A 14,250-nucleotide genomic window follows, 5' to 3' on the forward strand; every position below is an offset into this window, starting at 1 on the left:
ATATTCACAGGTGAGTTTTGGGATGAGGGAAATGAAAAACAAGAAATTGTTTTGATGCTTTTCGCTTAGGAATGAGGTAACTCAACAGTGCAATATTCCATTCATTAGTCAAGGGGTCACTGGAACAAGTTAGAAAGGATCAAATATGATTTATTCGGTATGCATGGGAATGGTTAACATTTTTTTTTAATAGTTCCTGCAGCAACGTTCTGTTCAGGGCACACAAGGACACTCAATTTTGAGAGTTTTAAAATTCTTATCCTTGTTTTCAAAGCTTTACCCCTTCCTGAAAGCTTCTCCAGCCCTTCAACTCTTTGGGATCTCTGCATCCCTCTAATTCTGGACTGATTTTAATCACTTCAGCTTTGGTGGCCATGCCTTCAGCTAAAGGCCCTAAGCTTTGGAATTCCTTTCTTAAACATGTCCACCTCTCTACCTCCTTCTTTAAGATGTACCTTAAAACATGTATCTTTGACCAAGTCATCCATCTTTATGTGGCTCCTGTGAAATGTTTTACTGCATTAAAGGAGCTACATAAATGCAAGTTGCTGTTTCTTGGAGAGAAAATGAGTGTAGTTCTCCTCCGGAACATTAACATTGAGAAAGCTAGCATGCATGGCTAGTTTTTGTGGCAAATCCTACAGACTCCTTTCAATCTATTTGGATTTGCAGGAGCTAACTTCTCCTGAGGTCTCACTTGGTGGAAACAGTGTAAGAGACTCAAAGGTGCCAGCTTTGAGAGTCTCTGTGTTGAGGTGCTTGATCTCAGCCAGTTTGGCAGTGCAGGCACTACAAGTGATCCTGAGCTAAATCAGACAGGGTTCCTGCTTCTAATAAAACTCAGCAAGTCTGGCAGCATCGGCGGAGTGGAACAAGATCAAGAAGAAAGTTGACGTCAACTTTCTTCTTGATCTTGTTCCTCTTCACCGATGCTGCCAGACCTGCTGAGGTTTTCTAGGTAATTCTGTTTTTGTTTTGGATTTCCAGCATCCGCAGTTTTTTGTTTTTATTCCTGCTTTTAATACTTGTTCAATGATCCCTCCAAAAAGGTAGAGCAGCAGGACCAGATGTGCTCATTATATTCCCATGATTGAATATGCTGCTGGTCCCAAAGGTTTAGGATCAATTATGAAGGACCACTTGAACAAGCGTTCAAAAAGGTTCCTAATATCTGCGGACTGCACTCCCATGTCGGAAAAAGAAGGAACATTTGAAGGATGACCAAAAGTTTTATGAAGTATGATGGGATACATAGATAATGCAGGCTATAGTAAAGACTGGTCACATTCCGGCAGATTCCATTTCCATGACTGGAATATCACTGATAGGAGGATCAACTCCTTTGTAACACTTCAAATAATTTAGATTGTTCAATTCATCAAAAAATAATTAAAAACAAAAACAGAATTACTTCTGATTTTAATCCTCAAAAACCTACAGGGTCATCACCTGCACTTATTTCAATAAAATGACTAGTCTACGTCCACATTCACCCATCATCTCCTAATGCCCTCAAGAGTACTGAAGCTGGCCTGGTGCCAACATGTAAACGGAAAGACGGAATTATTATCTGCCAAGCTATTGTTGAAGTGTAAAGGGCACACAGGAGGTGGGTTGTGGGCTTTGTTCCATCCCACTAGAGCACAATGAAGAGATAAGGGTTATAATTAACCTTGGCAGCCTTGGCAGACTCATCTACTGAGTGCAATACAAACACATGCCCTTGAATTGCTAGGTACTAAGATAAAAAAATTCACAAGTAGATGCTATTTACACAGCAAACAGAAAACATCCTCAAGAGCAAGCAATATGCCAACGTGAATGACAAGCTACTTTAAATTAAAACTAGGCCCACACAATATCAGACATGCTGTTCCTGCTGCTGCCAATGAGAAATAGCTAGAATTAACCCATACAAGGTAATACAGCTCACATCTTGCACATGAACTCTCTCAGCCTGGTATCAAACTGCACTTTTAAACCCCTAAAGTTTTTACCTACATAGTCTGGCAGATTGGTCCAAATATGATCACTTTTTGAGTAAAGATGTTCTTTCTGGTAACACTTATGAATTGAGTTTGCATTCCTTCAAATTGATCATTTGTAAAGTGATCTGAGGGGTTTACCTTTCACTATACTTCCATATCCTCCCTGCAATCCCATATTAATCTAATCCTGTCTAGCAGTTTAAATCTTGCTTTGTGCTCAGGGCTTGAATTTCTCAGCCTGGGATTTTGACGGCGCTGCATCCAGGAGAGAGATTTCTCTGCTGTTCAGGTTAAAACTGTAAAGGGTTAATGGTTATGTTAATTAGACAATGATGTTAATGATGATGTAAGCATGAAATCGGGTCAGATGACCAAGAAACTTCATGGGAGCAAGACATAGAACAGTCTGTGTCCAGAGAACAATATACTTACCATGAGATCTTCAATGTAAATAGTGTCAATAAACAGTTTTAAGATAACTAAATACTGACTATCTCCAAGCCATTCCGAGGGTAAGTGAAACTTTGTCGAGCCAGAAGACCATACAAGTAAAGGGCAACAAGCTAAACCATGGCGGCAATCCAAACCAAAAGCCATAAACTGCTTCTCACCACTGCTCTCCCCGCTCCTAACCAATGCCTTGAAACACCCTATCATCACTGCCTGCCCTGCTCCTCCCTCCCGATCACTTCTTTGCACCCTCCACCCGATCACTCTGTCTGCCCACCCCATTCCTTATCATTGCCTCAACCCCCACCCCCCACCTCCAGGTCACTCCCTTGCTTCCTGCCCTCCTGATCAGTGCCTTGACTCACTCCTGATTGTTCCCCTCTCTTGCAAGAACTACTTGAGAAAGGCTGGCAGGAATTGGTTTTTGGCAACCAGCTGTCTGGAGACACCCACCAAAGTTTGGTGCCTTTTTACCTTTACCTGGTAGATTCATGATGGCAAAAAGTATTTAGTTTTTGAATATGGAGCTCACCACTTTAAGCAGCAGTCGGTTGTCTCGGAGAGCTCCAACCATGCCAGCAAAGGAGACTGTGAACATGCTCAAGCCCAGCAGCAACAGGATGATGGCTGGAGCAAGAAAGAGGCTGTCCATCGTCTTGTTCTGCTGCCTTTCCACTTCTGCATAAATGCCAATACACAAGATGAGTAGTCCCAAGAGCTGCAAAAACATAATAAAAATTATTACAATCACGGCAACCGTTACCAGGGAAAATCTAAATCCATTCTGACTGGCTTCACGGGAAGATTTTTCCTGCAGACCCACATGAATGCTGCAGGAAATGTTCCCTTGAGAAATGAACCATGAGGATTGCATTGCGCTGGATGCTGGCTGTGCACTCCTGCAATAGGTCGTTCACAGTTGCTGAATCTCTCCACACTCGTCAAGCTCACAAACTCTTCACTTCCACACATCTGAAGTGCAGAACAAAGTGGAACAGCGGGCAGCTCAAAGCTAGAGGGTCTTAAGCCCTCATTATAATACATGTAAATGAGGGCTTGGCAGGCAGATCATAGAAAGGATAAAAAAAAAACCACGGCAATTGAGGGGATCAAGATTAGGTATCAAAACCATCTTCTGCCCCATTTTGTTGCCAAAATAGTTGCCTGCCCAATCATACATTGAAATTATTCTGAAAACACATTGAATTGAGGCCTGGGAGGACTTGCGATCCTGCTTCAGATGGTGACATGGGGCCTTGCTCTAACATCTCATCCAAATATCCAGTGCTCCCTCAGCAACCTCAGCTATATGTGGTAAAGTCCTGGGGTAGAACTGGAGTCCAAAACCTTCTGACTCAGAAGTGAGAATGAATGGCAGAACAGCCTGAATGGCCTCCTAAACAAAAACAGAATTACCTGGAAAAACTCAGCAGGTCTGGCAGCATCGGCGGAGAAGAAAAGAGTTGACGTTTCGAGTTCTCATGTCCCTTCAACAGAAAGGGTCATGAGGACTCGAAACGTCAACTCTTTTCTTCTCCGCCGATGCTGCCAGACCTGCTGAGTTTTTCCAGGTAATTCTGTTTTTTTGTTTTGGATTTCCAGCATCCGCAGTTTTTTGTTTTTATCTCTGAATGGCCTCCTCCTGTTCCTATATCGCTCTGAGAAAAAATAGGCAAAGGGAAATGAGTTGACTCTGTATTTACTTAACCATACCACCAGACTAGACAGTATCTGTGCAAAGAGATACAGAGTTAACGTTTCAGGTTGACAGCTTTCAGTCAGAACTCAAAAGAGTTTGAGACTTAGCAGGTTTTAAGAACAAAGGGGAAGGTCTCTGATAGAGTGAAGTACAGGAGTGATTCTATGACAAAAGGAACAATAGTGCAAGGCATAAGGGGATGTACGGGGACAGCTTTCAGTCAGAACTCAAAAGAGTTTGAGACTTAGCAGGTTTTAAGAACAAAGGGGAAGGTCTCTGATAGAGTGGAGTACAGGAGTGATTCTATGACAAAAGGAACAATAGTGCAAAGCATAAGGGGATGTACGGGTACAAGAAACAAAAGATGAGACTTAGCAAGCTGTAAATAGTTACAACAGAAGAGTAGAGAGAAAAGGAAGCATGGAAAATCTAGCAACTGGGGAATGTTTAGGAGCTGCTATATTTTGAACTTCTTCCAGATCTGATGAAAGGTTATTGCCTGAGTTAACTCTATTTCTCTCTCTGTAGGCGTGGCCAGAACTGCTGAGTGTTTTACAGTACTCTCTGTTATTTTATTTCAGATTTCCACTACTTGGCCTTTATTTTCACGTTACATATGACATGGGAGTCCTTGAGCAAATGGAAAGTCTTTGTTCAGCAGAAGTAAAAAGCCTTCCTTGAGGAGCACAAAAATAAAGTAAGTGAAAAGTGTTTCTTTTGTCCCCATCTATTCCAAACAAGAAAAATGATTAACAGGTCACAATATCAAGGCCATAAGGAGGTGCTCGCATCCAACTCTGTTACATGCTCTGATTTTCATGCACATTTTTCTTTTAAAACTGCACAGTAATGTAATCAAGAAAAGCATTGAACCCAAAAGCTAGTCGTGATTGCTAATCAGTAAAAGTTACAGACCATAACACAGAATTTCATAGTATTACAGTACAGAAACATGCCATTCTGCTCTACTGGTCCATTTTGGTGCTTATGCTCCACAAAAGCCTCCTTTCACTCTAATTCATCTCATGCAATCAGTATAACCTTCTGTTCCTTTCTCCCTCATGTATTTGGCTAGATTCCCATTACATTCATCTCTGCTATTCACCTTAACTACTCCCTGTGGTAGTTCGTGTCAGATTTGAACCACTGTCTGGGTAAGGATGTTCCTCCTGCATTCGCGATTGGGTTTATTAGTGAATATCTTATATTTAAGGCCCCTAGTTTTGGCCTTCCCCACAACTGAGAATATCTTCTTTACTTTTACCCTATCAAAACCCTTCATAACTTTAAAGACCACTATCAGGCCATCTCTCAAGTTTTTACTAGAGAAAAATGCCCCGTATAACTTCTCAGTTCAGATATCATCCTCGAAATCTGTTCTTCACCTTCTCCAACTCCTCTATATCCTTTTGGTATTATTTATAATATTTAATAACAAAAATGTTGTCGTTAGCATTCATGCTATTTATTCTTACTATCTACTGATTATACCTTGGACTGTGTCCACAGTTCAGAACGCAAGACTGTATATGTGACTAAACTCTTCAAATATTACTATTTATTGAAGCTGCTGAACAAAAGAGCAGTTTGCTGGTGCAAAATATTGCAATTCTGTTACACCGAGACACACAGAAACAGGTTATAATATTTTCGCAGGCAGCCACCGTGTGGCTGTACCTCGATTTCCAAACACAAAGGAGGCACTTTCAAACTAAATCACCTGGTGACTGGCAATGGGACTGAGTGAAATGTTGGATTGCCACACTGCCCTATGTCACTTCAATAGAGGGTGTACAAGCAGTGATGCTCCTGATGCCATTGGTTTCCACAAATGGATGATTAGACTAAGATAAGCCCCTAATGTTTCTAGAGGTGTCAGAAGGGAAGCCTGAGAGGACAGCTGAGAAACTAAGTGACTCTGGAACACTCCAGTGCCAGGGGCTGGCTAGAAGACATCAGCTGCCCCCTTCACTTGAAAGTCTCAAAAATGTGACAAACAGAAAAATATTTAGTTTGCTGAGGGAGGATTCCCCATAAAAATTCCTACATGAGTTGGCCTAATTACTCACTGCATCACCTCCATGCAGCCCAAGTGAGTACAATCATTCCCCATTAAAAAAAACACCTTTTGCAAACACTTCATGATGCACAAACTATCCTAGGTGAGGCTTCACCTTGCCCTGCACAGGGCCATTCGGGTTTTTTTGGCATCAGATGTTTTTTGTTCACATTTTGCTTGGCATCTGTCATGCTCATTAAGAATCATTTGTGCGCAAGGAGTGAAAAAGAAATTAGCCTGATTAGTTCTGAACTCATCTCTAAACTTCCAAATCTCCAAACTAAGACATAAAAGCTGTATTGTTTGGGACAAATCAGAACTAACAAGTGCCAACCACAGAGACTTTTATCTGTGCTGAGTAATTTTCAAGCTGAGTAATTGAGAGTCCATACAGTGACCTCTCTCTCTGTGTCTCCAATTATTCTTATGATATTCTCCATTATAATTGTGTTTTTCTCATTTTCTCCCATCTACTGAAGGTGTGAATTCTTGCTTCTATTAATCCCTGACAGCTCCGATACCCCCTTCTGTGTGACCTTAGATAGCGAAAGGTTTTTTTCAAACTGTAAGCAAACACAATCCTAGTCTTCCTCAATGTCCATTGTCCAAATGGGTCTTTGGAGGAGGTCAAGAACAGGAAAATTGACTGTTTTTTCCCCTTCCAAGGGACAAACATTTAATTCACCAGGTTCATGGAATGATACATTACAGCACAGAAGGATGACATTCCACCCTTCATGCCTGTTCTGGCTTTTTGGTAGAGTTACCCAACTAGTCCTAATGCCCCTGTTCTTTCTTGCTAATGTTTCCCTTTATGTGTGTATATATATATATATATATATATATATATATATTTGAAAGTCACTATTGAATCTACTTACACAACTCTTTCAGGCGTGCGTTCCAGATCCCAACAAGTCACTGCATAAAAATAAAACAGTTTCCTCATGTCACCTCTGTCTCTTTTGTCAATCACTGTAAATCTGTGTTTTCTAGTTACTGATTCTACAGCTTCTCATTATTTATCAAAACTGTTCATGATTTTGAATACTTCAGTTAAATTTCCCCTTAACCTCTCTGTTCTAAGGAAGACATCCTCTGCCTCTCCAGACTATCCAAAGATCTGAAGTCCCTCATCACTGGCACAATTCGAATAAATCGTTCCTGCACCCTCTCTCAGGCCTTGACAGCTTTCTAAAGTGTGGGGTCCAGAATCAACTGAGGCCTAACCAGTGTCTTACAAAGTGTTCAGCATAATTTTTTTGCTTTTCTACCTTAAAGCCAATGAGACCTTTTACTGAACAGTCTTCTCAACTTCAAAGATATGTGTGTGTACACAAGAGACCTTTCCTATAGGCCCCCTGTAAAATTGTATGATTTAGTTCATAATCTTTTCTCATTCTCCCTACCAAAATGTACAACCTCACACTTTTGTGTTAAATTCCATCTGTCATGCATCTGCCTATGTCCTCCTCATTGTTTACTACATTTCCATGTCCTGCCTCTGATCACTTAATTCAGTTCAGACCGGTAATCCAAAGTGCTGTTTTGTATCAGTTACTGCCACATAAGATGGCACCTTGACCCACTGTGGTAACTGGGACAAATGTTGTTGAAAACTCTTTTCAACTTTGGAAGCTTACTCCATATTGAAGTGTGAAACACCAGCAATGATCAAAATATATCAGGCATTTGACCTCCTGGTTCAAAAATATGCCAAGGTAAAGACTATGGGTGGAAACCTACTTAGAGTCGTTCTCACTCTGCCACCGAGAGTGTGTCAGAAACCCTACTGCAGCAGCGTTTTAACCACAATCAGCAAAGTTAATAAAATGTAACAAGAGTAGGCACATTCAAACATTTGTGGGGTGAAAGAAGTCAGGCATGGGCAAGAGGCCAAAATTGGAGTAGCACAGAGATTGTGGAGAGTTGGAGAACCGGAGAAGGATCGAGATACATAAATGCTAAAGGAGCATTTGAACACAAAGATGTGAAGTTTAAATCAGAAGATTTATATCTGGGAATGTGTACTGTATCTGGTTCAAGGACCCTCTAACTATGGTGAAATTGGCTGCGATGTATCTCAACTGTCACTTGGCCCTTTGATATCATGTACCCAGCATTCAGTTTATCACTTTTTGAAAAGGATTCCTTTTCATCTCCAAGACCACACAGAGTACAAAGCATGCGCTGAGGTGCCCTGACAGCAGTTCAGCCTCTTCCCCTCTTTATGTTGGAAATAATTACAGTGAACAGATAGCTTGGGGAAATACAATTTCAATCTTCATTACTTCTTCACAGTGCTAACAAGATGTGTTTATACATTTGATTGTTTCTCAGTATCAGTTTCTCCTTGAGGGGCTTTCTCCATCTATCTGTCCTGTGCCTCTCTCTAAAGCAGAGTTTGCTGTGAAAAATCCATTATTTTTGTATGTCTGCTGGGAGAAGTATTTTTAATTGAGGACACAAAGCGTTCCCAACAGCATATTTGCGATTCTGCAAACGAAACCTTCTGCTCTCTCACCAATTTCTGGTTGGGCGCTGTTCCACTCAGCTGGCCTCTCCCCACTCTTGCTGGAGGCTTTTTTAAAAAAAGTAAAATCCTATTTGTCTTTGTTTCTGCCTATGATATATATTACTTTCTCCCCTGCAGTCTTCCTGTTGCACCTCACATTCCCACCAATAAGAAACCTACCAGTGACAGAGAAGACTTGAGAAGAAAGGTTCCTTCTAGCAATTCCATAGGACCGTTTGCGATGTTGAACTGAACTATACTAGTTTACACAAGAAAATCGAAAGTGAGGAAAAAGCCTTTTGTCAAATCAAGCCCACTCCCTCCAGAGCCAATCTGTGATAACTTTATCATGGACCCAAACATTGATCCAGTAACCTATGAACGCACAACGTTCCTTTTCAAACCTCTTCAGAACACTAAATCAGGCAGTGCTACTCATAAATGGAAAACATTTGCAGCACCATTCGTATGGGATCTGCTTACTTTGTTAGGTGGGCTTGAATTTGCCCCCATACAACCATAGTGCTGTGCACTGACTGTCCAGAGCAGAGCTCACGAGATTTCCCATCAATGGAAAGAGTGGGTGTCTCCTGAAGCTGAAAGCTATAAGTAGGATCACTGTGCTTTTCCAATAGCACTCAGGTTGCACTCCAAACTAATTCAATAGAACTGGGGGTTAGAAGGCCTAACTGGAATTACTCTGTCGGAAAGCAAAACACCGTCTGTTTGATTGGACTAGAAAAAAACATCAATTGCACCATAGCAAACTAGCATCGCATACAGCAGCCATTAAAACAAACTACCTGCTTTCTTGCTCCATAATTCACATTTTGAATCAAAGCAGAATCTACTGCCAATGTGCACCATTTTATATTGCTGTAAAAATCTGTCCTGAAGGCTGGATTTTTCATCTGCTTGAATTTCGAGCCCTTTGTGAAATGGATGATGCAGGACCTGGGCATATCATCTCTTCACCTCTGGATCTAGATTTCCACACCTCAGTTTAACATCTCATCTGAAGGATGGCACAGTTCCACCTGGGAATTGGGCTAAAATCCACAACCTTTTGACTCAGAGGCAAGAATGTTACCCATTGAACTGAGAGCCACACTATAAACCTCTAACATTTGGTGTCATTTTAGTGACATTCCCTGTTTCCTACCATGGCTCAATTATCCTTGTTGTAACTGTTGATTATAAGGAGGTGAATTTGAGATAATCCTGACCTGGATCCAGGTGAGAGTTTTTCTTTAATCCTTTGATGGGATGTGGGCATCACTGTCAAGGCCAGCATTTGTTGCCCATTCCTAACTGTCCTTGAACTGAGTGGCTTGCTGGGCCATTTCAGAGGGCAGTTAAGAATCAACCGCATTGCTGCGGGTCTGGAGTCATCTGCAGGCCAGGCTGGGTAAAGATGGCAGATTTCCATCCCTAAAGGGCATCAGTGAACCAGGTGAGAGTGGGACACATTAAACAGAAAAACAACTTGTGCAAGTTCTGTCAATTTTACTGAGGTAGACTGCACAGATGGTTGTTGTTGGAAAAGCGCCACAGGTTGCATTTAAGGTTCATTCTCGGCAACAATTCAATGGTAGATTTATCCTCAACCTGAGCCATGTTGTACCTAACTTGGGTATGGATATGAGGAAAAAAAGAGGGAAGTTGTCATTTCATCTCTGGGACACCCCAACCTCAACCATGACTGACATGTCAATGAAATGCCTTAAGTCGTATCATTTCAACAGCAACAGAAACACTCCTTGTCCTCATCACTGCTTGTGCTGTGCTAGTTACACACTTCACTGGCATTTGTTTAAAAAGTTATTTTAATCAAGTTGAGAGGGGAATTCTGAGACTTTCTTAGTTGTAAATAAAAACACTCATTCACATAACTTCCCAGACCACCTACGCTTTGTTGCCATTGTATCTCAAGGGCCTCTGTTACATCAGGATCACAGGATGATTGGCAAAGAAGACCACTCAGTCCATCTTGGTTCATCTATATGGAAACACCCTAATGTCCCTCTGTGGTGGCTTCTGTCTGTTTCTGCAGGGGATGCAGCACAGATTCACAGAATGATATTGGGGCTAAAAGGGTTACATTATAAGAACAGGTTGCATAGATTAGGCTCCTATAGCCTCCAGTAGAGAAGATGATGAGGTAATCGCATCAAGGTGTTTATAGGATTTGGTAGAGTAGATAGAGAGAAACTATTTCCTCTGGTGGGGGAGTCCATAAGCTTTAAATGAGAGCTAGGCCCATTCAAGAAATGTATAAAATAGTGCAATCTGGTACTCCCTAACCCTCAAAAGCTGTTGAGGATGGGTCAGTTGAAAATTTCAAAATTGAGATTTGTAGATTCTTATAAGACCAGGATATTAAGGGATATGGAATCAAGGCAGGTAGACAGAGTTGAAGTACAGCTCAGCCATCATATAAACGAATGGAGAAAAAGGCTCAAGGCACTGAATGACCTCCTCTTGTTTCTACGTTATTAAATGATTGCAGCTTAGAGGCTATGTTACTCAGACTCTATTCCTCATCTTGTACTAGTCTCACTCCCCCAGGCTGCAAACAGATAAGCTTCAATACAGCCACAGTTCCTATAAAGAGTGGGTTCAAAGCTTTGAAGTACCTCCACCCACCACCCCACCAAACAAAGACGTCTATCTATTACCATCAACTACAGAACTGTTAGCAGAGAGTGGTTCTGAATATTATCAGCAATTCAGGGAACCAATGTCCTGTGCTCATTACCATACTATTGTAATGAAAAATATACTGTAAGCTCACAAGAAGATTTCCGTTCAATTAATAAATCAGGATAAATTGCACCGAACCATTAGAAAACTCTTGCTGAGGCTGCAGGGATGTTGAAATTAACTTTAAAAATATCCTGAAATACCACTCTTTGATTTTTTTTCAAAGATACCAAAGGTCACCCAAGTCATTAAAAGCACAGTTCACTTAAATGGATTTTGATAGAAAATGTATGAGCAGAATTTCAAAGCAAGGCAAGTTGATCTAGAAAGCTAAGAATGAATGCTCAGCAGGGCATGGAGATATTGAGGACTATCAACCCTTCAGAGGATGGATTGTGTTGAAGTCATAGTGAAGAATGATCAGAAACCTTGCTGAAAATGCTGAACATTATCACAATGAGGCACTTGGGTTACAGGAGTGAATGGAAAAGTTGGGACCATTCTGCTTGGAGTTGAGAAGGTTAAGAGGTGATTAATAGAGGTTTTCAAGATGGTGTGCGATTTTGAGAGAGTAGATTGAGAAGAACTATTCCATTTTGGAGAACGAGTCAATAACTAGATTTCAAATCAATGGTAAAAGATCTAGAGAGATGAAGAGAAATATTTTCACTCGGAGTTCTCGGGATCTGGAATGCTTGGCCCGAAAGGGTGCTGGAAGCTGATTCCATAAATAATTTTGAAAGAGTTGGACAGCTACTTGAAGATAAGGAACTTAAAAAGCAAGGATGTCGGACTAAGCATGACTGCTCTTTCAAAGAGGCAGCATAGGCACAATGGAGTGAATGCTCTATTCCTATGCTACAGATTTCCGTGATTCCATGGTTCTAAGTACATAGCAAGACTGGAAGCAGCTGTAAAGATTCAGCTTCCAGGTATAAAACCATGAGAAAAGCTGATTTCTTCAATTCACACACAGTTATGAGATAGGGCTTGCATTTTATTAGATGCAATACAGGTGTATTGCTGAAAAAATAAATTTTGTCGAAGCTTTGCATCTTGCACTCATCAGGACAATCACAAGAATACCAATCAAATCAAATAAAGTTGTCACTTCCCCTGACATTGGTCAAGGCATTGTTCTGATGAGTGCAAGATGAAAAGCTTTGACAAAATGTCTTTCTTCAGTAATACTCAAGTTATGTACTACCAGACATGAATCAAAGCATGAACTGTTACTTTCTCCTTGGAGGACAGTCCATTTTGAGGTGCAGCCATTTGTGAAAATGCATTTATATAGGCCCTTATTACACAACAAAGCACTTCATTGATAATTCATTATTTTGTAAATATAGTTACTGTTATTATGTCAGCAAACATGGCAACCAATTTACACACAAACAGTAAATGAGATGCCTGACCAAGAAATTTATTTTAGCGATGTTGGCTGTGGAGGGATTAATGGGCAGGACACTGAGAAAATTGCTCTGTTTTTTGAATAGTACCAAGGGGCCATTTATACTTCCCTGAACAGTCTCACTTACAGGATGGGATCTCTGAAATGCAGCACTGAAATATCAACCCAGAGCAGAGTTCAAACCCATCATCTTCTCAGAGCTAGCAAATAAGTTACACTGACATGTCAGTATGGCTCTGGCCACACAAATCTTGGGAGATACTGCTCAAAGAGGAGGTGAACAGGAATGGGAACCACGGCTACTTTAATATACCCTGAAGCCCAGGGGCTTTAAGACTAATTGTGCGGCCTCCCCAGCTGTCAACTCAGCACACAGCATATTCTACGCAGTTTGGGAGCACACCAGCCAATATGTTGATCCATTTGAGTTTGTGAAGGATGGAGCTAGTTCTGGTCATGAGACTGAGGAGGAAGAGCTGCTGGCCAAGTGAAAATTGGGGAGATAAAAGCTTTGTGATGACATACCCAACAGTGCTGCTTTGAACAAATCCCTTACTGTGCTGAGATATCCTGCAAAACTAGTTCTGCTGCCAGCTGGAAAAACAGTGCTCATCTTTTGATTTAAATGCTGTCTTCCCACAAGTCGCCTTGATGGTGAAACCCACTCTTTGAATTCCTGTTACTGCCTGTTGCTGTTTTTGCAGATATTATAAAGAAGGAAAGCTGGCATCACCAGGAGAGCTGCCTGAGAGGAGTTACTGAGCCTGAACATAGGGCTGCCACAGCAGGAATTCAGGGTCAGCCTCAGAGGTTAAGATGAATGAAAAGTAAAAGAGTAGTTAACAGACCAATGTTTTCAGACACACTCGGGCAGAAAGACAAATTACACAGGGTTAGGGATGTGCAGCACAAGTGATAAGATACCAAGAGGATATCTTTTTCCAGCGGGTAATGATAGTTGAATTGATTTGTCAGGGAAGGTCATTTTAGACACAGTCAAATGTTGCCATTGGAAGACGGAGGTTTGATATTCTGGAAGGGTCACATCGTCAGGACAAACCGCTTTCTTTACCCTAGATATGGAATCACATAGCAATTACAACAAGGAAACAGACCATTGGGCCCGTCTAGTCCATGTTGGTATTTATCTGTCTCACACAAGCAGTACTCTAAACCCCATGATCCCACATCCCATTAATCACCTATCTAAGCAATCGCCAAATGTCGATATGGGCTGGAATTTTCCATCCCTGTCGGTGTCATGGTGGGCACCAGCGGTCAATATGGCAGGAAGGCCATAAATCAGTTTCACGATCTCAGGATTCATCCGCTCCAACCTTCAATGACGGGCTGCGTTTCCTGCCATCAGACGTCAGGAACATCCTTTTAATACATGTGCATATCATCATAAGTCCTGCTTGC

General features: G+C 41.3%; 1 protein-coding gene across 6 annotated transcripts in view; it reads right to left on the reverse strand.

The window, feature by feature from the left end:
* The window catches only part of zgc:110329 (uncharacterized protein LOC550500 homolog), a 188,675-nt gene that overhangs the window by 133,976 nt on the left and 40,449 nt on the right, over positions 1 to 14,250 (reverse strand). For all 6 annotated transcript variants that reach the window (XM_041209088.1, XM_041209084.1, XM_041209086.1 and 3 more), the window contains exon 2: positions 2,971 to 3,156. In XM_041209088.1, the coding sequence (XP_041065022.1) occupies positions 2,971 to 3,156 (186 nt within the window). The remainder of the gene's footprint in view (positions 1 to 2,970; positions 3,157 to 14,250) is intronic.

The sequence above is a fragment of the Carcharodon carcharias genome, chromosome 17 (genome assembly GCF_017639515.1).
Source record: "Carcharodon carcharias isolate sCarCar2 chromosome 17, sCarCar2.pri, whole genome shotgun sequence".
Lineage (NCBI taxonomy): Eukaryota > Metazoa > Chordata > Chondrichthyes > Lamniformes > Lamnidae > Carcharodon > Carcharodon carcharias.